Source organism: Penicillium taxi (genome assembly GCF_028828555.1).
Source record: "Penicillium taxi strain IBT 34144 chromosome Unknown utg000001l_segment0_segment0, whole genome shotgun sequence".
Classification (NCBI taxonomy): Eukaryota; Fungi; Ascomycota; class Eurotiomycetes; order Eurotiales; family Aspergillaceae; genus Penicillium; species Penicillium taxi.
The window spans coordinates 5,302,015-5,324,331 of record NW_026643203.1 but is presented as its reverse complement, the minus strand read 5'-3'; the positions used below and the strand labels follow the sequence as shown (position 1 = coordinate 5,324,331).

General features: G+C 43.5%; 8 protein-coding genes across 8 annotated transcripts; 4 read left to right on the top strand and 4 right to left on the bottom strand.

Moving 5' to 3' along the window:
* Window positions 1-1,004: 1,004 nt before the first annotated feature.
* N7495_001937 (uncharacterized protein) lies at window positions 1,005-1,868 on the bottom strand (the record flags this gene model as incomplete). The annotated part of the gene is made up of 2 exons (XM_057204607.1): window positions 1,005-1,730; window positions 1,848-1,868. The coding sequence occupies 2 exons, from the start codon at window positions 1,866-1,868 to the stop codon at window positions 1,005-1,007; spliced, it is 747 nt and encodes a 248-aa protein (XP_057068680.1).
* A 1,527-nt stretch (window positions 1,869-3,395) lies between these two features.
* N7495_001936 (uncharacterized protein) lies at window positions 3,396-4,484 on the top strand (the record flags this gene model as incomplete). Its single annotated transcript, XM_057204606.1, has 1 exon — window positions 3,396-4,484. One exon carries the CDS (start codon window positions 3,396-3,398, stop codon window positions 4,482-4,484), a length of 1,089 nt encoding a protein of 362 aa, XP_057068679.1.
* Window positions 4,485-4,493: 9 nt separating this feature from the next.
* Window positions 4,494-5,096, top strand: N7495_001935 (DDE-domain-containing protein; the record flags this gene model as incomplete). The annotated part of the gene is made up of 1 exon (XM_057204605.1): window positions 4,494-5,096. One exon carries the CDS (start codon window positions 4,494-4,496, stop codon window positions 5,094-5,096), a length of 603 nt encoding a protein of 200 aa, XP_057068678.1.
* A 560-nt stretch (window positions 5,097-5,656) lies between these two features.
* Window positions 5,657-7,531, bottom strand: N7495_001934 (FAD-dependent oxidoreductase; the record flags this gene model as incomplete). Its single annotated transcript, XM_057204604.1, has 3 exons — window positions 5,657-6,619; window positions 6,682-7,211; window positions 7,273-7,531. The coding sequence occupies 3 exons, from the start codon at window positions 7,529-7,531 to the stop codon at window positions 5,657-5,659; spliced, it is 1,752 nt and encodes a 583-aa protein (XP_057068677.1).
* Window positions 7,532-8,798: 1,267 nt separating this feature from the next.
* Window positions 8,799-9,062, top strand: N7495_001933 (uncharacterized protein; the record flags this gene model as incomplete). The annotated part of the gene is made up of 1 exon (XM_057204603.1): window positions 8,799-9,062. One exon carries the CDS (start codon window positions 8,799-8,801, stop codon window positions 9,060-9,062), a length of 264 nt encoding a protein of 87 aa, XP_057068676.1.
* Window positions 9,063-12,112: 3,050 nt separating this feature from the next.
* N7495_001932 (uncharacterized protein) lies at window positions 12,113-12,508 on the top strand (the record flags this gene model as incomplete). The annotated part of the gene is made up of 1 exon (XM_057204602.1): window positions 12,113-12,508. The coding sequence occupies one exon, from the start codon at window positions 12,113-12,115 to the stop codon at window positions 12,506-12,508; it is 396 nt and encodes a 131-aa protein (XP_057068675.1).
* A 333-nt stretch (window positions 12,509-12,841) lies between these two features.
* On the bottom strand, window positions 12,842-13,384 carry N7495_001931 (uncharacterized protein; the record flags this gene model as incomplete). Its single annotated transcript, XM_057204601.1, has 1 exon — window positions 12,842-13,384. One exon carries the CDS (start codon window positions 13,382-13,384, stop codon window positions 12,842-12,844), a length of 543 nt encoding a protein of 180 aa, XP_057068674.1.
* A 3,743-nt stretch (window positions 13,385-17,127) lies between these two features.
* N7495_001930 (P-loop containing nucleoside triphosphate hydrolase protein) lies at window positions 17,128-21,126 on the bottom strand (the record flags this gene model as incomplete). Its single annotated transcript, XM_057204600.1, has 6 exons — window positions 17,128-19,112; window positions 19,171-19,333; window positions 19,387-20,432; window positions 20,492-20,762; window positions 20,811-21,040; window positions 21,102-21,126. 6 exons carry the CDS (start codon window positions 21,124-21,126, stop codon window positions 17,128-17,130), a joined length of 3,720 nt encoding a protein of 1,239 aa, XP_057068673.1.
* Between the last annotated feature and the right edge of the window lie 1,191 nt (window positions 21,127-22,317).

The window sequence follows — 22,317 nt, the reverse complement described above, 5'->3', positions numbered from 1 at the left end:
ATTCAAATTCCGGTTCACTCGGATCCTTTATCAAATTCCTCCTTGCAGGAAAAAACCCAGTCTCTCACACCGCGGTGAACGATATTCGCCAATTACGCCAGCGTAGAGAGAGTCACGCCATTACCCCGGCACAAGCTAAACCTGACCTTACTGGAAATCATCACCCTCGTATCGGATGGACCATGGCAATTACGTCCGATTCAGGTGGGTCAATCCCAAAATGGGTCAAAGAAACTGGACCCTAGGGGGAGAACCACGTGCTGTAGTCGCAGATGAGGACCTTTTCATAGGGTGGACGATGCGTAGGTGTGAAGCCGTCTAGTATTCCGAATCAATATCTATCATAACTTAACATTTGAATACCATAATGCTACGTACGCTTGAGCTTGAAGAGCATTATCCCTCTGAATTCGGATATAAGCTTAGTAGTCGAACTTTCACCGAGGTATTCAACCTGTAAAGGACTAGATCCGCAAATTTAATTCTAAAATTGATCCATCATCTGCACCAGAGATGGTAGTACAGTTTCGATGCCCCGCCATGTTCCTTATTTGGTTTACCGCCTCATATACAACCCCACATATACTGTATTGTAAGGAAATTGACCCTACTGTAAAATTCTTTTTTTTGAGGGAGAACGTGGCCGAAGAATTGGAAATTATTTCAGAAATCTCGATAGATAATATTTAAGTCATATGAGCCGATGCACGACGCACGTTCGTTGTCCCCGGCCTAGGCCTTCTATTCGAATCTTCCAACCACCCACGGGGTGTACTCACATGTGCTTAGTCCAAATAATATGATAGGTACATCTTGAACTTCATGCAAATACTAATATCACGCAGTACGCTTCTACCTCTGTATTTTCGGGAAAGATGTTGTAATCGTCATTTCATCTATCAAGGCTCTAAGTTATATTCAAATGGCCCCTAAGATCATTGTCTCAACAGCGTATATTATGGAGTACGCTAGGTAAAGAATAACTATGATATAAAAACTTAAGCTTAGTAGTCAGAGTTGCCGCCACGGCCACCCTGGTTGGACGAGCCGTAAGAGTTGCCTCCATTACCATCCTGGTTAGAGCCATAGGAGTCGTTGTTGGATGAGCCGTAAGAGTCACCACCACGGCCGGACGAGCTCTTGTTAGATGAGCCATATGAGTCGTTGTTGGAAGATCCGTAGGAGTCGCCTCCACGGCCAGACGAGCTCTTGTTAGAGCCGTACGAGTCGTTGTTGTTGGAGCCGTAAGAGTCGCCTCCACCGCCAGACGAGCTCTTGTTAGAGCCATACGAGTCGTTGTTGGAAGATCCGTAGGAGTCGTTGTTGGATGAGCCGTAAGAGTCACCACCACGGCCAGACGAGCTCTTATTAGAGGAACCGTACGAGTCGTTGTTGGACGATCCGTAGGAGTCGTTGTTGGATGAGCCGTAAGAGTCACCACCACGGCCGGACGAGCTCTTGTTAGATGAGCCATACGAGTTATTGTTGGACGAGCCATATGAATCGTTGTTGGAAGATCCGTAGGAGTCGCCTCCACGGCCAGACGAGCTCTTATTAGAGGAGCCGTACGAGTCGTTGTTGGACGATCCGTACGAGTCGTTGTTGTTGGAAGAGCCGTAAGAGTCGCCTCCACGGCCAGACGAGCTCCTGTTAGAGGAGCCGTACGAGTCGTCGTTGTTGGAAGAGCCATAAGAGTCGCCTCCACGATCACCCTGGTTAGAGCCGTAGGACTGTCATTTAGTTAGCAGATGTCAATTAGAACAGGAAAACCTCGAAAAAAAACAGAAGAATGTGTGTGTAGCATAACAAGCAAGAGTTGAGACAGTAGTACGTTTATATCAACTTACATCGTCGTTCTGGTAAGACATTTTTGTGATTGATTGTAAGATCTTTTAAACTTCAAATATTATTTGGAAGAAGAAAAAAAATTGAGAGCTACAGGTCTGGGAAACTGGTCTATTTATCCATCTTCGGGGTCTTCGGATGCACTAGCTCATCAATAACTCAAACTGTAACCATGTAGAGGATTGTATGGTACGGAACAGTGTACTGAGTGACGTGCTTCGATTTAATCTCGATTAGGATCGAAAGAGGGGTTCACTAAGCGCTAATTTATGATTCGCCCATCTAAAGTTGATCGATCCTTCGAGCTCATGAACCTTGATCTCCAGGGGGACTAAGATAATTCAATTCCGATATTCCGTAGTGAGATTCCAAGTTCTGATGCTCATGATGTGGCATTCAAACAAGTAATCCATACGTAGAAAAAGAATCATAACAATAGCTATTATACGCGAAGTGATAGCATAGAGGGGTAAGGTGGGGAGAGCTTCGAAGTAGTGAACTTAATAAATAAAGGGAAAATAGGGGGTTTAACGTGATTCACCATTACCCAGCCCATAGTTATCCGTGCCCATGTTTACCAAACTCGGAAACGAGTTTGGTGCGCCCGGACCAAACTTCTAATTTTCCCAACTCCGGGCCTAAATTCTAATCCATACATTCCTGTCGCACTCGCTCAAAATACAGTATATATCTCTCTATCGCAGCTAATAAGCTAGGATCCTGATCATAGCTTGGTTTATCTTCCATTTCTTGCTCAACCTGCTCCTGTGGCGTTGGTATAACCTCCTCTTGTGGCACTGGCATCTCACGACCATATCTCTTTAAACGCTTTTGCTAGCTTATTATGCTCTGCTATCTCTTCCTTAGCTTTCCTAGCGGTAATTAAACGATTTGCATCACCGATAGTTAATATGCCAGTGTTTTGAAGTGGAGGTTGGACCTGTCGTTTGGCCTTCGCGCGACGGAGTGGTTTTTGTTGAACCCTAATATTCTCAACCATAGATGTAGAATTTCGATCACGTTTAAAGAGTAGTTGGTGGTCACGGCGAAGATATTAAAGGCCTCTCTGTACTCTTGGCTCAAGAATATCTAGATCGATATGCTTAAATATCTTATCCTGGGTAGCTTGAAGTCTTTCCAGAGTTTTCGGTGGAGTATATTTAATACTAGATGAGGAGAGTACTAGAGATGGTGTAAGACGTTTTATAAAGGAATAAGCCTAATTCAGTGGTTCTCGGCAAGACTCCACTACCAGAGGACTATTAAGGGACCTTCACAGAGCAGGTTCAGGGTCTTCTGGTTAGTGGGAAGATCAAGCCAAACGGTGATAGAGACAAAGCAATGCAGGCTGTGTACCAGGTCATTACAGTCAACTCTCATGGCCTGCACACCCGTGAGTTGCACACATTTGTCAGCGACACACTTTTTTCCTGTCTAGACTAGTTTTGCCCCACTCTTACATATAAAACTCTCGTGGGCTGCACCATCTATGGTCTGCACACTTTTTTTCCCCCTTCTGTTCGCTTACTCAGCATATCTGTCCAATCACAATGCAGGATTCTACCTCGCCGTCGCCGTCGCTCCCCTCCACCCCTTCGATCCGATCTTCGGTCGCCCTTTCAGCGAAATTACCCTATCCAAAACGATCAAATGCGACTATATCTGATGCTCAGAGAAAAGCCTTACGTATCTTTGCATTTGATACACGTCCTAAGCCTACCCAGAAAGCTTGTGCTGCATGGTTTCAAGAGAAATTCGGCCGAATAATCGATCGTACGACAGTTTCTCGAACCCTTTCATCTCAATATAACTACCTAGATAATAGCGAAGCTGGGACTAAATCAAGAAAGTCTACCGCACACTGGCCGCTGTTAGATGAGGCTTTATTTCAGTGGCAACGACGTCATACAGAGAAGGGGTTTCCTATGACTGGACCTCTGATTCGGCTTAAAGCTGCAGAATATTGGAAGAAGATGCCGATGTACAAAGATCAGACTATGCCTGCATTTAGTGATGGCTGGTTGACTGGCTTTAAACGTCGATATTCAATCAGATGGCATACCTTCCATGGTGAAGCTGCCTCGGTCCTAGACTCGATATATCATGAGATGAAAGCGATCCAGATTATCTATGATGAATATGCACCTGAGGATATCTATAATATGGATGAGACTGGTCTTTACTGGCGTCGTATGCCTAATGGTGGGCTTACATCTGAAGGTCGACCTGGCCAGAAAAGAGACAAGACTAGGATAACTATTGTCGTAGCATCGAATGCGACTGGTTCGGATCGATTACCTCTCTGGATTATTGGAACTGCAAAGACACCTCATGCATTAAGGGGTGTTAATATGGCTTCTATTGGATGTAAGTGGCGTCATAATAAGAAGGCTTGGATGCGACACGAAATTATGGAACAATGGTTACGTACTTTTTACCTATGGATCGGTAGGCAAAGACATGTACTTCTGTTAATGGATAATTTCAGTGCACATCTTGTAGCTCTTGAAAAGGCGCCACCGCCGTCTAATATAAGGATAGTCTTCTTCCCAGCGAACGCTACATCTATCTACCAGCCCCTTGATCAGGGTATTATCCAAAACCTCAAGCATTATTATCGCAAGAGCTGGATGTATTAGATGATAGGTATGCTAGACCATGGTATCGATCCACGTGAACGCATGAGTCTAAACTACATAGTACAGTGGTTAACACAAGCGTGGCGAACAAAGGTCAGTAATAAGACTATTCAGAACTGCTATATCAAGAGTACTGTTGTTCCCGGGTGCCGACCATCTAATCAAGATCTGACTGATCACGATCAGATAGAAAGTAACCCACTGGATCCTGAATTAAAGCCTCTTTATAATCAGGTTGTTGAAAAGCTTGCATTTCAACCAGATGCGGATGAAATATTACCATTTAATGAGTTTCTCAGCCCATCAGATGAAAATATTGATACCGTAGAGCCAGAATTAGAACATATTATGTTTGACTTCAGTGGTGAGGATATCGACGATGATCTACCTGATCCTGACGAGGAATATATATTTGGGCCAAGACCAGAGATTCCTTCTGATGCGGTAATTCTACGACATCTATCAGATCTATCACTATGGGCTGCTCATAGAGAGGGATGCACAGAGGAGAATATGTCATCAATTGAGGCTTTAACCAAAGCTTTCAAGAAGCTTGAGGTAGATGGGAAGAGACAGAAGACATTGATGGAGATGGGATTTAAACCCAAATAGGAAAAGCTTCATGTATATATTATATAATCATCTCACGAGCTGCACACATTGGGTGTGTGCAAGAAAAAATCCAAGCCTCAGAGGGTGTGCAGCCCACGAGAGTTGACTGTACTGGCAAAGGGGTTGTTGGTGAACGCTGTCAAGCTGAGAAGCTTCTCCCTTTAGGAAGTGATATGACTCCTCGAGTCAAAGTAGTCTGGGACTATCTCCACCATGCTTTAGAGGTGTTTGGTTTTTTGTAACTAATAGCGTGGATGTCGATAAATAGAATGACTATTTCAATATCAATTTCATGATTTGAAATTAATGATATCAGTGACTTATAATGTACAATCCTGCCACCTTGCTTGATAAATAGTCTGGAGATTTACTTAAATTTCACATTTGCTCCACATATAGACACTAGAAATGGCTAAATACCATCACCAACAAGCGCATCGATATTAAGGAAGTGATATTGATCTAACGCCTTTGCTCGACTGCCCTACCAAGGCTAAGGCGCCACAAAAGACCAAAGTTTCTAACAATAAAGCATAAATTCATATAGATCACAGAGGTTATCAAAGACGGCAAAGCCCATCATCATCCCAATCCTCACTACCAACACCCTTTCGAACGATAAACAGATTATGTGGGTTTCTAAGTGCTTTTATAGCTCGCAACCGAGGGTAATTGATGCCCCAAAATGCTTGCTGAAAATCAGGTTCATCGGCATCGGCTTCATTCAAATACGCACCCATTATACCTGACTCAAGAGATTCAAGGAGTGGTACATCCTGACCCGTAATGTTGGCGGAAATAGCTGCCTGCTCATTAGATGTCATACCTGGACTCATAAGGCGGGCGATTAAAATATGGACCATTGAGTCTCTCCATGAAGGGTTGAGTCCAGACTCGATATCACGGTTTTTGGCAACTTGACCCCCTGCAACGATAGCCCCAATGACCGCGTCTCCTGGGTGGAATTCAAGGCTTGAGATAGCTGTGGTAAGCTTTGTAGAGTTATTTGACTCAAAGAACGACCGTGATATCAGGCGAGAACCTAACCGAGTTTGAAAGCCTGTTGTGTCGTTTCCACGAAGTAATGTTGTATAGAAACCCGATAAAGATGGAAATGACACGACGTGCAGTGATGGCTCGGATCCTATCGCTTTTCTTAGGTCTGATAATAACGGCGATAAAAGCTTTCCAGCCGCTTCTGTGCTTGTTTGATTGATAAACGCCAGATGTAGCACAAATGTCGATAGACTCTGGGAGTTCGGCACTGGAGTGTTAGGTATCATTGAATAGTACCCTGAGCCACCATTGTCGTTTAGGTTAACTATGTGGCGATGGAATGCCTCTGAGCCTTTCCAGAAGGGTCCAATACTCGTGGTATAATTTAGCGTAGCGAAAACTACGGGGTAGTTAGCGTGACTTTTCACGGTTACACTTAATACTACCCCGAAGCTCCCACCACCACCACCACGTAATGCGAAGAATAGATCAGTATTCTGGTATTGGTTGACGGAGATGAGTGAGCCCTACCCTAGTAGAGTGTTAGCAATAAAAAGCGCACATGTGAATGCTTTATTCGAGGACTTACATTAGCTAGAACAACCTGGAACTCGAGAGCATTATCGCTCGCCATCCCATGAAGCCAGCCTTGATAAGAATGCCCTCCGCCTTGAATATACCCACCCGCAATGCCAATAGTATTTGCTGACCCTCCGACAACCATAGTATCCTTAGATCCAAGGAATGAATACAATTCGTGCATCTGAACACCAGCTCCAATGGTCACAGCCTTGATACTCCTGGGGACACTCATCCCGAATGGGACGGTAGGCACGAACTCATCAATGATGGAGATATCTTTGAAATTATGAGTAAAGATTTGTAAAGAGTTTGGCGAAGATGAGCGTCCAAGATAGTCGTGCCCTGTATTTTTGATGACAAGCCGGATGTTGTGCCGTGCCGCAAATTCGACAGTATTTTGAACATGTTTGGCCGTTTGCACTTTGGCCGAGTAAAGTGACACACGGCCTTGTTTGCATATTGTTGATCTAGGAGACTCAATATAGCATTGCTCATCTTCCTTGGGCCACGATTCCCAATTCGAATATTGGAGAGCACCTGGTTGCGTGAGTAAATGGCTAAGGTAATAAAATATTCTATGGACTTTATTGAGTTTTACCTGGCTGGGATGATCGATAAGACGAGTTATATGCATTCTGTTTTATCATAGTGCATTCAGCAACATTAAATTCGGTGTCATGGCAAGGGTAAGCAAGCGGCTTCACTGGAATCAGATTTCCTTCAATTGATGAATTGAGAGCAGCCCAATGAGCCTCGGTCGGCCAGCATGGTTGATATGGTTGGCAACGACAGAATGTGGCATTAACTGAACCACTACAAACTATCAGCACACTGATGCTGAGTAACCATATATTCATATTGCTATAAAAACTGGCTCATGGGCGTACTATATCTTCTATTTACGAGAATTTCGATTTAGAGTGCCAACATAGCATATAAATAAGTCCATTAAAATGTGGTAACGTGATTTCTGTGAGTGAAAACTAGGAAGGCTATGTAAGTAAGGGGCAACAGGTACAAAAGGCCATCGAAAAATGGAGGCTTTGTACAGCAACAAACGTCACAGCTCTCTTATCCATGTAGCATCAATTTCCATGTCTTCGTAACATCAGAGCAAGAATCTGTTTATCAATGTCATAATACACCATGAAGTATCAAATACCTGGGTATGCAAGCCTCTGCAAGGGGTAACTCGAACATACAGGCTCGAACATTTTTGAAAAACAAATGCTATAAGAGTTTGTAATCCAAATGTAACATCAGCACCCTGGGATCGGCCACTCCCTAGATTTGGCCACGAAAGTAATTTCATAACTTTTCTAGACGAACCCGAAATTATCCATATCAAATATATCAAGTTTGATGGTAGCGAATACCCCGGTCTCCAAAGGTACCGACGAACACTGAGGGAACATGGATTCCCTTGGTGGGCTAGTTAGAGATTTTCCACTTGGTATTATTATGAAGAAGGGCAAGGTTGGGCAGCTATTCACCAATAGGTGAAAGGTTCTAGAGCAAGGGGCATCTGGTGAGTCGAGCTATCCACCCCCGCAGGGGTTTTGTTGCGACAGCCGAGAAACAAGGCCATCAACAGACGGAAAGTATTTCGGCCGAAAAAGCTTCTGCCGAGACAGCGACTCCGGAACTGGATTAGTATATCACAGCATCCTTGAACGATATGCATTCATCGCAAACGACACCCTTGAGCGATGCGCATTCGCGACAGTAATGTCCCGTCTTCACCGTCTCTTCTGTCTCGGACGAATGTTGACATTCGTCCAGAGCAGAGGGGCGCCCATATACTATAAGTAGCTAGTTCTTTCATCAATGAAAAAGCAGACTTCACAACAACCACAATATTCAGTACTGTAGAGACCACTACACTGCGAGAGCACAGATCAGAGCACACTCATGCTCTTCAGTCCCAACCTGCTGGTTTAAGAGCTCGATACAGAAGTCGAGACAAGCTCTCTGAAGAGCGTTCAGTTTCTTGCTCTCGTACGACGTCTGTTCATCGTCGAGCTCTAGCTCTGAAAGTGAGCAGGAGAGTCGGGCCTGTCGCCACAGAGCTCTCCATGCGAGAGCCTGGCGCCGAGTGAAGCTATATCTTGGACTGTCCCAGTCATGGTCAGTCCTTGTACGAGCAAAAAACATCAGAACACGCTGCCATGGCTCGACGTGGCGCCGAATGCTGTCCTGGTCCATATACGCCTGGAGTGGGCGAAAAGGGCTCTTGTCTTTCTCCGTACGAGCCACCTCGACCCGGATCAGATGACCAGTATTTTTGGTGGCCCACTGGCTGATGCGGCCGGCTTCGCCCATCGCGTCCCAGATGGCTCGTACGAGCTGCTCAGTGCCTTCTGCATCTTCTTTCGGAGTTTTGATTGATGCCAGTAGTGGCTTGAATCTGATCCTGTCAAGGTAAACAGCCCACTGCGTACGACGTAGCCACGGGTTAGCCTCATCGACCTGTCAGACAGAATAGAAAAAAAAAAAAAAAAAAAAAAAACATACAACAGCCAGGATTCGCATGTGGTCACCCACCATACAACTAACTGGCCGGCGTGTGGCTTAAGTATGGCTGAGCGGACGGGAAGCCCTGTTCTCCACACCCTGTGGTCGTATGTGCTTGTCTTTTTAATAAGGTAGCCTATCAACAGCCTATTTAGTAAAATAAATTAACTGCTTCGTCAAAGGCGCTCAAGAATAAGGTGTTAGGAGAATTTATCCTGGTCTTGACTCTTGAACTACATTTTCTCTTAGTCACAGATGCGATCTCACTACGCGTATTATCCTGAATGAGAAATACTTTGATAGCACTTCATCATCTAATCATAGTAAGCTTGATAGGCTTCACTATTGATTTATTGCCGACCTCACGCGGCTAAGTGGAGAAAGAAGAGTGTAGTTTGGCCATAACGGGTCACCTGTTGCTGCGATCGTAGAACGTAGCGTCAGATGGGGGCCCGTTCGCACTCCCTGGTAGGAGGCAATTTGTCTGTATTATTATACATTCTATGTACAGAGGGGAGCGGGAGGGACAAAATCGAGACTTGACTACGCAAGAGATGACGAACTACCTATATAGGCAAGCAAATGACTCTCATGAGGCAAGGACTGACTCTCGTGAGGCTGCAGGCACTATGAGGCAACCCTAATAAAACTACTCTCTTTAAAAATTTTAAAAATTATTGTTCCCCGCGATGCCATATCTTTTTTGAATAACGCCCCAGCTTCTTCTGGGCATTCTTGTAGATCTCTTGCCAATCTCTATATGTCCGCTGCCTAATCTGAGCTAGAGAATCCTTGCTATGAAGCTCCTGAATATATATCTCTGCGTGCTTTATCCTTCTTAGCAGTCTTTGTGCTTCACGGAACTATGTCGTCATTTAGGATAGTTGCCTTATAGATCTCTCATCTTTTCTTAGGAGATTACCTGAGTCAGAGTCTTCCACCTCTACCCTCCTAATATAGTCCACCTCAATATGGCTTAGGCCTTCAATAATTTCGTTGTCCTTTTTGAGTTGGCTGAGTTGGGCTTTTCTCAGTGATCCCTGTTTATTAGAAACTTGCTGTCGTATGGCCTCAAGCTCAGCTTTTAGAGAAGGGATAAGAAGGGTCTTCTGCCACTCGCTGTTAAGATGTATATCGTGCTGAGAGACGTTTCTCGATTTCATGAAAGATCTGAGATGTCGCCTGCTTGGTGCAGAGTTTTTAAGGAATTCTCCCAATTAGCTCTTTCGCACGCTGGGAAGAGGAAGTGGAATAGCTCTGCCTTGATAATAGCTTAGAGTCTATATAGTGCTTATGGTGCTTAATAGATAGCTATCTAAGTCTGTTGGCAGGATCTGTAGTTTGTGGTTGAAGCTACTTGGCTTTTGACTTCTTTGCCATCCATCTACTAGTAGAGTCTCAATATCTTCGATCAGAAAAGGGCTCTACTGTTCACCATATTTTTTCTTATAGAACTCTTCAACTCCTATATAGACACTATACCAGACTTGTAGCTTGTTAGTGCGACTCTGACGGCTCTAGAAAGCCGACTGGCTAGGATACGGAATAACCCAACATGTTCAGATAAAGGTCTCCTTTAGCCATTGACGCCATGAACGTACCTATTCCATCCCGATTATCTGAGCGATTACATCAAAACATTGATGGAAAGCTAAACGATATGGCTTATTTTCCCAGCCTTTTCGAGCCCTATCACCAAGATTGCCATCCTTTTGCCAACCCTAAAGGAAGGTAAAGAGGACTTCAATATCGGTTTAAACTTTATGACCTATAGGATGAAAGGCTAGAAGACTTCTATCCTGAAAAAGAGATTGGAATCCAGGATCTATAAGTGGAACCTGCCCCTCTCTAGCACTCTTTAATTCGTCTAAACATATTGCCATAAGTGAATTTGTTAAAAGATGATTAGCAAGTGTTTTAAACACCTCAAGTCGAAAAGATCGGAGACAGAGCTATATAAGGAGCTTCAGCAATAGGGTAGAGAATATCGGGTTTTCAGAATGTTTAGAGAGGCGATCAAAGATATCATGAAACATAATGAAATCATTCTTCATCATTTTGACTGAAAGATACCGTTGGCGATAGGCAGACTGGAGGCTTGGTGTGTTAAACACCATATATGGACGGCACGATTGCTCAAAAACCATTATCGACCAATCGACCTTTTGAGCCATCCATGCATATCCAGTGTCTCTTAGCCGATTCCCTATCCCCATCCCCTCTTTTCTTTCTCTTTCATCAGATGGACTAGATCTAATATAGGGACGGCGGTCGAGCCAGAGCCCAAGGCTTTATTAAGGATGCCCACCTCCACCATAGGCAAACTTAAGATATTTTATAAACATCATCATGACTCTAGAATGCTGCCAGTGTATATATGTCCGGGGATAAAGGCTATATGTCATTTCAAAGCCAACACAAAACTTGTTTATGTTCCAACACCACTAGTCTACCATAAGCGGGGTCTTATGCTTCCAAAATGGTTAGGTGATAGCGCCTTGAGAATCTGCGGTGGTCTGTTGCTGAAAAATCTCATTCATCTTAGCCAACAACATCCCTGTAACTCGATATTCTTCTCGGACACCATAAGACTTGCTAGAACAGCCCTTTAAGGCCTGATTTGCACGCTGCTTGTTGTGGAGATATGCCCGAAGAATATGAATAGGAGAATGACTGACCGCACCTCCAACATGTTGCCAAGTTCAAACCATAGCTGGATCTAGGGCGAGGGTATCAAGGCCTTTGTTCTGGAAGAGGTACTAATTACCTGCAGCAAATATTTCCTTCGATGTATTATAATGCTGCACATATAGCAACCCTTCTTGGTAAAGCACGCTTTTATGCTTTGGCTTAAGCGTTTAAGACCCCTGATCACGAGTATAGGATTGAGGATAAAAAGTTCTTGTCCAGGGGCAAGATCGATCATGATCAACCTCATCTTCAACCTCATCAGAATCAGAATCATCAACATCAACATCAACATCAACATCAATATCAACATCAACATCAACATCAACATCAACATCAACATCAACATCAACATCAACATCAATATCAACATCAACATCAGCATCAGCATCAACATCAACATCAACATCAACATCAATATCAACATCAACATCAACATCAACATCAACATCAACATCAACATCAACATCAACATCAACATCAACATCAACATCAATATCAACATCAACATCAACATCAACATCAACATCAATATCAACATCATCATCAACATCAACATCAACATCAATATCAACATCAACATCATCATCATCATCAATAACATTATCATCCTCAACATCGCTCTCTCTTAGAGTATTACTTAGGACAAGCCAATCTGAAAAACTCTTTAAGCAGCAACCACGCCAGCTAAACGCGTATTCTTTTCCAGTGACTGGGGTGACCTCTTTAGCAATATCGTAGAAGTCATTCTTAAGGTAATCTAGATCAACCATCTGATTCCATTGTTTAAAGAACTCCATATATGCTTCAGACCAGGTTGGTTTCTGGGTTTTAAGTTTCAGGTTTTTTGCTGTTAGAAGGATGTGGCATCTAGAGAAATGAGAGTTCCCAGGTTGCTGGATTTTGTGTCCAATAACATTCCAGAGCCGACCTAGTCCCTCTTTCGGGAGATAGTAATGGAAGTCCTAGGGAGAAGTTTTATGGGAATCACCTCCTACCTGGTTCTCTTTTGATGAAGCAGTAGCGTTGAGCTGGATATGGGCTGCACTTGAAGGAATGTGCTGGTTGAGGGATATAGGGTAGACCTCCTTGATTGCTGGAAGTAAGATCTTATCCGTCCAGGTGGTATACTCATCACGAGTTATCACCCATTTGTCACGGGGGCTATAGAGACCAGGGAAGATGAGGTAGACTTCAGTTCTATAATCACCTTCAAGATTACCAAATAGGAGATGTGGAATCTGGTGAATAGGTCGATGGACTTTATGGCGGCGGTGGCTTTCTGGATCATCCCATTCCACTTCTATCTTTGGCAGATGTAATGAGCTTCGGAGGTTGCTTAAAGAGATACAATCAGATCTCCAATTAAGTCCAATACGAGCGACATCAAGACTAGAAGCAAACCCACCGCAGCTATCAATATCGAAATAAACCTTAACATCATTGAAGTTATCATCATAATCAGAGATCAGATTAATACTAAATGGCGATAGCGTTTCGGAATTCATTAGTGCTACCAAGGGGGCATTATTATATTAAGCCTCTAGTGGTGTATCCATTAGACTAGGAGATTGTCTTTCAGTACCAGTATACACCTTTTGCTGATCATAGATAGGAAACTCGTCTGCCCAATCTATTTCCCCATGTTTCATGATTGATATTTTAGAAAGAACATCTGGACATTTCCATTTGATGATCTCAGAGATTGGAACGGAACGCGGAGTAGCAGCTGGCGGTGACATATAATGATGTGGGCATCCATGATATCTATAGAGTTGATCCACAAGGGACTCAGCAAGTATCAAGAGAGATGGTGTAGCCTTTCGAGAAAATTGATTAGACTTAGCTAGTCTACTCCGACTGCTGCGCTGTTCGGTCTCTACAGAAAACATTTATTAACATATCTGATAGAATAAGTTAAGGAATAAACTCACCTAGACTGTTTATTGTTTATTAATAGTCATCTAGCATACTATCTGATTGGGCTTCTATCAAAAGAGAGCTCTCGCCACCAGGAGTAGTACTAGTATGTAAAGGCCGATGATGGAACAAAGTCTGCGATGGCCGATTATCTATCATCTCTAGATAATGTCAGTATATTAGAATAAGTTTTGAGAAAGTTGAGCCATACCTGAAAGCGGTTCTTCTACTTCCCATGCAGGATCAAAAGAATCAATCTCAACATCTGGATTGATAGAGTCAAGTGTTTGATCTATAGGACTAGTATCAAGCGAGAGCTGACGGTCAATAAGTTCAGGGGTGAGATGGACATCAGCATCAACCGCACTCTCTAGCTCAGAGAGAATAGTAGAGTCTGGTTGCTCAACAAGAGGAGCAGAGGGTAATGGTAAGGGATTATAGTGAATGAAAGATATCACTCCATCCTGAGGATTCACTAGAGGCGTCTGTTCTGTCAGGCATATAGGCTCCTGTCTTCTGGCTCGTCGAGTCTAGACATGTGCATGGGTTGGGTATGGGTCGAAATTCATACCCATACCCAACCCATCAGGGGTAAGGTAAACCCATACCCATACCCAACCCAACCCATATGGGTATGGGTTGGGTATGGGTCCCATATGGGTATTTTAGTTGCCTTAATGCCTTAATAATGCCTTACGCTAGTCTGAAATAGAGCTAGTTTACTTAGCTAATTATACATTATAATGCATGTAATTTTTGTTGTTTTAATCAATATCTGTGTCATGTGCACACCCGACTCGTTTTTTACGAGTCGGGTGTGCTTCACCGGTTCTGCCAATTTCACCGGTTCTGCCAATTTAAAATATTATTTTACTCTCTCTCTATCAATTCTGCTTTAAATACAATTCTGCTGCATCTGTTTAAAATATAGTATATCCCTTTCCATCGCCTCCAATATTTGGCCATTTCCCCCTGAATTGGCTCCTGAATCTGCTCCTGAACCTGCTCCTGAACCTGCTCTTGAACCTGCTCCTCGGCCTGTTTTTGAGCTTTTAGAGCTTCTTGGGCCTGTTTTTGTAATTTTTTTTCTAGTTGTAACTCCTCCTTGGTTTTCCTGATTTTCACAAAGCGTTTTATATGGTGTAGGTTTAATACACCAGTCTGCTGGAGGGGTGGTTGGTTAAGCTGTCGTTTGGTTTTAGAGCGCCGAATTGGTTCTTGCGCAACCCTAATATTCTCAACCGTAATCTTAAGATTTCGATACTCTTCTTGGATCAATTGGGAATGGCGAGTAAGATATTTAAGACCCCTTTAAACCCTTAGTTTGAGGAGGTCTATATCAATATGCTTGATAATCTTCTCTTGGTTCATCTGAAGTCGTACTAAGGTTTTTGGCGGAGTATATTCAATACTAGAGGAAGAGAGTGGTAGAGATGGTGTGCGTTCATCATTGTGTTGACGAAGAGGACCTATAAACCATATTGTTATGGGATCGTGCCTACGTTCACGTCCATTCTACTGAGCTAAAAGACTATAATGATTTCGCTCTCACGAAATCATACTTAGGCTCTACTTGTATAGTGCCACTCTTGATCCTACACTAAACATCATTTGTCAGGTGTTCTTAACCTATGACACCTCACTAGGTTGAAAACCACACTCATCAAAGTTATAGATTAACCGCGAAGGCATACCACGAAGCAGATCATACCAATGACCTATCTTAGCTGGATTTTTAGCCATCATTCGCTTAGAATCCTTGACTTTCTGCTTCTAAGGACCTAGTTTTAGACCTTTAGGAAGACGCTTAGTAAAGCGATATACCCAATTTGGCCCAACAGTTCTAGTATCCTTAGTATCTTCAGAACTAGAATCTTGAAGTAGGCGATTTGCCCACATCTCAACCTGTTTTGGTGTTGGTGGCATACGCCAATCAGTTAGCTGGGTAATTTAGCGTACTAAAATCTCCTCCTGGATATCGGTAAAAACCTTATTGACTGGTTTTTGTTGAGTTTTCGCGGTCGCATTGGTTTTAACGCGGTTATGGAGAGTACGTCGATTGACACCAAATTCGCGCGCAATCTTAGAGATATTTGGGTTTTTTTCGCGTTTGGCGCATCAAAGGCCTTAGAGAGATGGGCCTTAGTCGATTCAAAGGTTTTAGGCATGGTGGGTGGGAGATATTGGGTAAAATAGAATGGAATGTGGAATTGGAAGAACCGGTGAAAAAAAAAAAATTGGCAGAACCGGTGAAGCACACCCGACTCGTAAAAAACGAGTCGGGTGTGCACATGACACAGATACCATCTATAATTAAAATTCAAACATTCAAAATTTGATACTAATAACTTAATACTAACTAGAACTACCTTCACTAGCATCACCACCACCACCACCACCATCGCTAGGTAGAAGGGCGCCATCATCACCACCACCACTACTATCATCGCTAGGTGGAGGGGCGCCACCACGAACACGAGCAGCTTGTCTTTCACGTCGACGTTGTGCTTGACGCCGAAGTTGTGCTCGAGTTGGTGGTCGAGCTTCTAGTAGTGGTGGTCGATAGACATGTTCATTGGGTTGGGTAAACCCATACCCAACCCAACCCAACCCACAATGGGCTGGGTATGGGTCAGAAATTTTACCCAAAACCCATATGGGTTGGGTATGGGTTTAAAGTAAAACCCACAGCCCATAAACCCATCTTTTTGCCAAGACTTTTATTTCACGTGATATTTGTCACCTAGTTAGTACTAGATTGAGGCAAAAATTAGGCACTAAGGCACTAATTACCCTAATTTAGTTGAGGTTGAGGCGAAAATCAGGCATTAAGGCATCAAAAATACCCATATGGGACCCATACCCAACCCATACCCACGTGGGTTGGGTTGGGTATGGGTATGGGTTTACCTTACCCCTGATGGGTTGGGTATGGGTATGAATTTTGACCCATACCCAACCCATGCACATGTCTACAACTTCCTTTAGTTATACCTCACCAACCAAGCATCGTAGACGAATAAAAAGAGAAGATTTAGAATACTGTGGACAGCAGAACTCTGATGGTACTAAAATGTTAACCATAACCCTTGCTGTCACGGTTATTCTCCCAATTAGGCTTAGCTGTCACGGTTATTATCCCAATCGGGAAGTGCAACTATCTTTGTTTATACCTCACCAACCAAGCATTGTAGCAGAATAAAAAGAGAAGATTTAGAATGCTGTGGACAGTAGGAATCTGATAGTACCGGAAATTTAACCATAACCCTTCTTTGAAGATTTTGGGAGCTGTCATGATTTGCTATGTAGAATCAATCTAGCGTATGATATATCAATTTTTAATACCGAAAATGGACTTAAACGATCTTCCTTTCTGTCGCAATAAATCAGGCGATCCTTGTTCAACAATCCTTCCATTTTCCATCACGATGATCGAATCACTTTGTGAAATAGTCTCTGGCCGGTGGGCTACTACGATCATTGTGTATTGCCGAAACTCCTCGCGTATCACTTGCTGAATCAATACTTCTGTCTCCTTATCAATGCTACTTGTAGCTTCGTCGAGAAGAACTAGTTTTCCGCGAGAAAGTCGAAGCAAAAGAGCGCGTGCCAGGGCGAAAAGCTGTGACTGGCCATGCGAAAGCGGCCACTCCTGCATCTGTACGTCCAGGTAAAGACCTGGTGACAGTCCAATGTTTGAAACTCTTGCCTCTAAGATAGGCCATAGATGGACCTTCTTCAGAGCTTCAACGATGTCATCATCTGAAGTAACGCCCAGAAGATCCAGATTTTGACGAATGGAATCACTTGGGATAATGAATGCATCCTGTGGAATTGTAATTATCTGCGATCGGACTTTTTCTCGGGGGATGAAGACCGTGTCTAAACCATCAATTGTGATCGTTCCATCAGATAACTCAATCATTCGTAAGAGGCTAAGAAGGGTAGAGGACTTGCCACTGCCAGTTCTGCCGCATAAACCGATCTTATCGCCCGGTGCCACTTGAAAAGAGATATGGTTAATTGCGTGAGTGAGTTCACCAGTACCGGTATAGTCGGCGGTAACGTTATTGAACTCAACTTCACCTCTGGTTGGCCACATATCTGGGAGGGAAGCCTCCTCTTCGGGCTCGGACTCCGGCGTAACGGTCGTAGCAAACGTTCTGATGCGTGAAATGACACCCAGGGATGCATCAAAACTTGCCCATGTCTGGACAGTGATCATCAGTACGATGTTGACTGTGAGGAGCACATTCATACTGATGCCAACATCGCCGGCTGTCTCACCACCCTTTAGCGTGACGATAAAAGCAACATTGAACAGTGCCACGGCGGCGATAATCAAATCTAGCACCAGCGAAAGCCACTGCTCAATAGTAAGCAGTGTGTATGACGGGACTTGTGATTCATCAAATGCCCGATTGTTATCCAAAGCATACTCCCGCTCCCAGCCAAAAGCGCGGATGGTGGCTATTCCCTGAACAGTTTCCACGAAGCTGTTATTGGGTAAGGAATTTGCCTCCATGCTCAGAAATCGAAGTTGTCGACTGGTGCAAAGGTATACCTTTTGAATCAGATAAACTGCCAGAATAAGAAGGGGAAATGTGATCAGGTTATATGACTGGGCCATATAAAGCAAAATGAGCTGGGCTAGGAGTTTGAAGACTTGGCTTCCTAGTGCCGCAATTTGACCCGGAAGCTGACGGTCAATCTGCTTTATATCCTGAGTAAATCTCGAGAGGGTCGTACCAATGTCGGCTGACGTGATGAATGATAGAGGTGCCTTGATGACTGTGTTTAGTATTTGACTATGCAGAGCCCTGCCAGATGTGGGCACGACTAGAAGTGGCATTGTGCCTATCCCTGTCAATGAAACCCAATGTCCGATAGCCAAAGCAACGTAAACTCTAAGATAAAACCAAATGTGTTGGCTTGCAGTGTTACTCTCAGTCCAGATCCGAAGCCAGCTCTGGATCAGGATGGCGAAAATCGCAGATGAGAGGAATATCAATATTGCAGACAGAAGGCGGTATCCGCCAATTGCACTGATGTAGTGATTGTATACGGCACTATCCCCATTCTTTCGAAAAGGATCCAAAGATTCGGGACGGGACGGGGCTGTTTTGGTTTGGCAGACAGAGAGAAACTTGTCTTCTGGCTCTACTTCATCCCAATTCTCAATTGTTCTAGCGCCTCGGTGAATTTCCAAACTTTGATAGAGAGCCTGAATTTGGGGCTGATGCCAGGTCCCCTGTTCACGCATTGATCCATCGGAGTTAAGAATGACGATCCAATCAGAATCTTGTAGTATATGGGCTTTATCAAAAATTAGCGCCCCAGGAAATTTGTATCAAGAAATTGGCGAGAGACTCACTGGAATTTGTGACCAAGATTATAGTTTTGTTGAGTTGTCGTAGAAGACCATCTAGACCGAAAAGTCTGTGCATGATACAGGTTGCAGTCCGGATGTCTAATGCACTAAACACATCATCAAGAACCATAATATCTAATTTCGAGTATACCGCACGAGCAAGAGCCTTTATTAGGATTAGCGCGTTAATGTATATCTATAATAGACGGGATCACTCACCAATCTTTGTCTTTGACCTCCGGAAATAGAAATACCCCGGTCTCCCACTTGAGTGTTATCGCCATTTGGAAGATTCTGAAAATCAGAAGCCAAGTCACAGGCAAAAATAACTTGTTTATACCATTTCTCATCGGTCACCTTGGATCCTGGTGGCCCTGCTATGATGTCGCGAATCGTACCATTTCTTAGCCAAGGGCACTGAGCACAGTAAGCAACTTTGTCGTTCAGTATTGATATCTTTCCACTTTGAAGTCGACCCTCTCCGATGATTAACCGAGCAAGCGATGTCTTTCCAGATCCAGTTGGTCCAGTAAGAAGCGTAAGCCATCCAGGCTTAATGTTCATGCTGATGTCTTTCAGTACGGGGATTTCTGCCTCTTTATACTGAACCGTTGCATTTTGGATAGATATTGCGTAGGTCTCAGCGTTACCGGCGTTATCGGCGTTATCGGTTAGTAAATCTCGGTATAGCTGGTTATCATGGCTATGAGGTTTAATAGCATCTTGACATAATTCGCGACTGTTTTGGTGAACGAGCCTAGTGAGAAAATTTTGCACCCTGTCAAATGCGGTCATGGCCGTGAGCAATTCAGGCAGGATAAACATAATCGAATTTGCGGGCTGTGTGACCATCTGGATTAGAGCAAAAGAAGTGAAAGCACGATCTGTATCAAGCGGAGGGTGGTTGGTCAGTTTGGCATAGACCGCGTATATTCCAAGTGTAATCACAGGTCCAAGAGCGTTCAAAAATGTTGCTAACAGATAATCTTTTAGTGCGAAGGGCGAGATTTGAACCAGGAAAGATTCCTTACCACAAAATATTAGGATAATATCAAGCCAGTAAGTAGCAACACCTGCTTTTAGCTCGCTCTCGCGCGCTGTCTGCACCTTGATCTCCATCACGCTAGAGTATCCCATCATCTTGATCGTTTGCAGATGCTCTAGCAGGATTGTGACTAGGTCTACTCGATTCTGCGTTGCCTCGCTCCATGCTTTCTGTTTGCCCGTGAAGTGCTTAGAGACCCAATTTCCAGCTTGTGATGTAGCTAAGATATTGATATTAGAAATCGGATTTTGTGCCTCTCAGATATTATAAATTCCTTACCGATCAGCATAAATAAGGGCACTATGCTGACCCACCCAAGCTTAGACGTAAGCAGATATAGGCCCAGGCACATTGAGAGGAACGAAGACCATATAACATGAACCCATTTCATGGCCCTTTGAAGGTCCTCAACGTCACTACTGGCGAGGGTAATCACAGAATGCCCATCATTATCAGAATTCAAGGTTTTTTCGTGGAGAATACCCATCAATGAGCCTTTCGTCGCGATTGCCACTCGGCGCTCAGCAGTTTCTCGTCGACCTTTGAAAACCTATTTTCATATAAGTAAGTGAATTTAAAGAAGAGGGCAGCAACTGACAGCCAACCCAACGTAGATCAAAATGGTTGTAAGGATTAACCTGACGGCTTCCTGTTGGCGCAATTCTTTGCTTAGAGGGTCGCTGACATAGCGAATCAAGCTAGAAATCAAAGTTGGCTGTGCGTATTTCAGACCAATCGAAACCAGGATAAATGGAATAGCCCATAGATTCTCGCCCAATGTGCTTCTTAACGTTGTTAGTAACAGCGCATGTCTTTTCTCGGGGTTTACTGTAAGTGAATAGATTAGTGTTTTATGCCGATTTGACTTCATAAGTCGAATTCTACTCACCTTGGTTCTCCCAGTGATGGATCATTCTCTCTTTTAGACGGCTGGAGAATAATGCATCAGGGACTGGAGGTAGATCCGTCGCTTTTAATATTTTTGAATATCCATCTCGTATCAAAGATGTTATCCACCAATAGAAAGCCTGATTTAGAAAGCTTTCAGTTTCTTCAAACGATTTCCGCTGCCATGCTTCACGTAGAATCGGTCTTTTGCTTCTTAGTTCTAGACCCAGAAGCCCGACTTTTATGATGATCAAAGCCAAGTTCAGAAGCGACACCTGACATCCCTTTTCTTTCGAGTATAGAAAGAACACCTGGCCAAAGTCGACAAAAATTGAGAAAATTAATAGAGAATTCAGAGCGTCAAATGGACGAATCGATCGGCCGTGGTTCAAAAATGAGAAGAGTGGAACACTTGATAAACCAACAAAAGCGCCGGCAGCCAGGTAAACATATAGCGCATTTGATGCTGTCTGAATCTCAAGTATCATAATGATAAGTTCTATGAGTACCAGGCTGAATGAAAATATCTTGAAATGAAGTCCAATGTTAGAGCAAAAACTGAGGAATGGGAAGAACTTGGAATAAACAAACCACCTTCAGGCCACCTGCATAATTTCTGTTCACTTTCACTTGCTCATTTCGTATTTTCCAGTATTTCCAAGGCAGATAGAGATTGAACAAAAGTACCGGGCCCAACGTGTAGAGAAGACAGAAAATCAGATTAGATCCGTTAAGATGCTTTATAAGATTCGAACTTCGTAGTGAGGGGGAACAAAGTCTCTCCTCCATGAGACGATCACTGGAGACTATTGCCGATGTCATTTTTCGTGCCTTCAAGTTTTGCCAAATGAAGTCACGAGCTTGATTGAAGCTATGGCTAAACAGAATACCAAGTTGACACTTTTTCAGAAAATCAAGGTCAAAAGTGCAGCTTAGGATATACTTATATAATATTTTAGAAGAAACAGGTAGCTAACTAAGGTACCTGGATAGATCAACTCATGATTAGATGGGTAGCCTTGGATGCTGTTTCATTCTCCGCTCGGAGTCCGAGTCTTATCGGCAATGATCACAAGAATCTGTTTCCAGCACTTTCCTTGTTCTGGTAATATGACCACGATAACATGGTTGTATTGACTAATGTAAATCCAGGTACGGAAAACGTCAATAAAGCTTTCTTTACTAGCAGAATTCTTAGCTTTGCCGAGGTATGATAC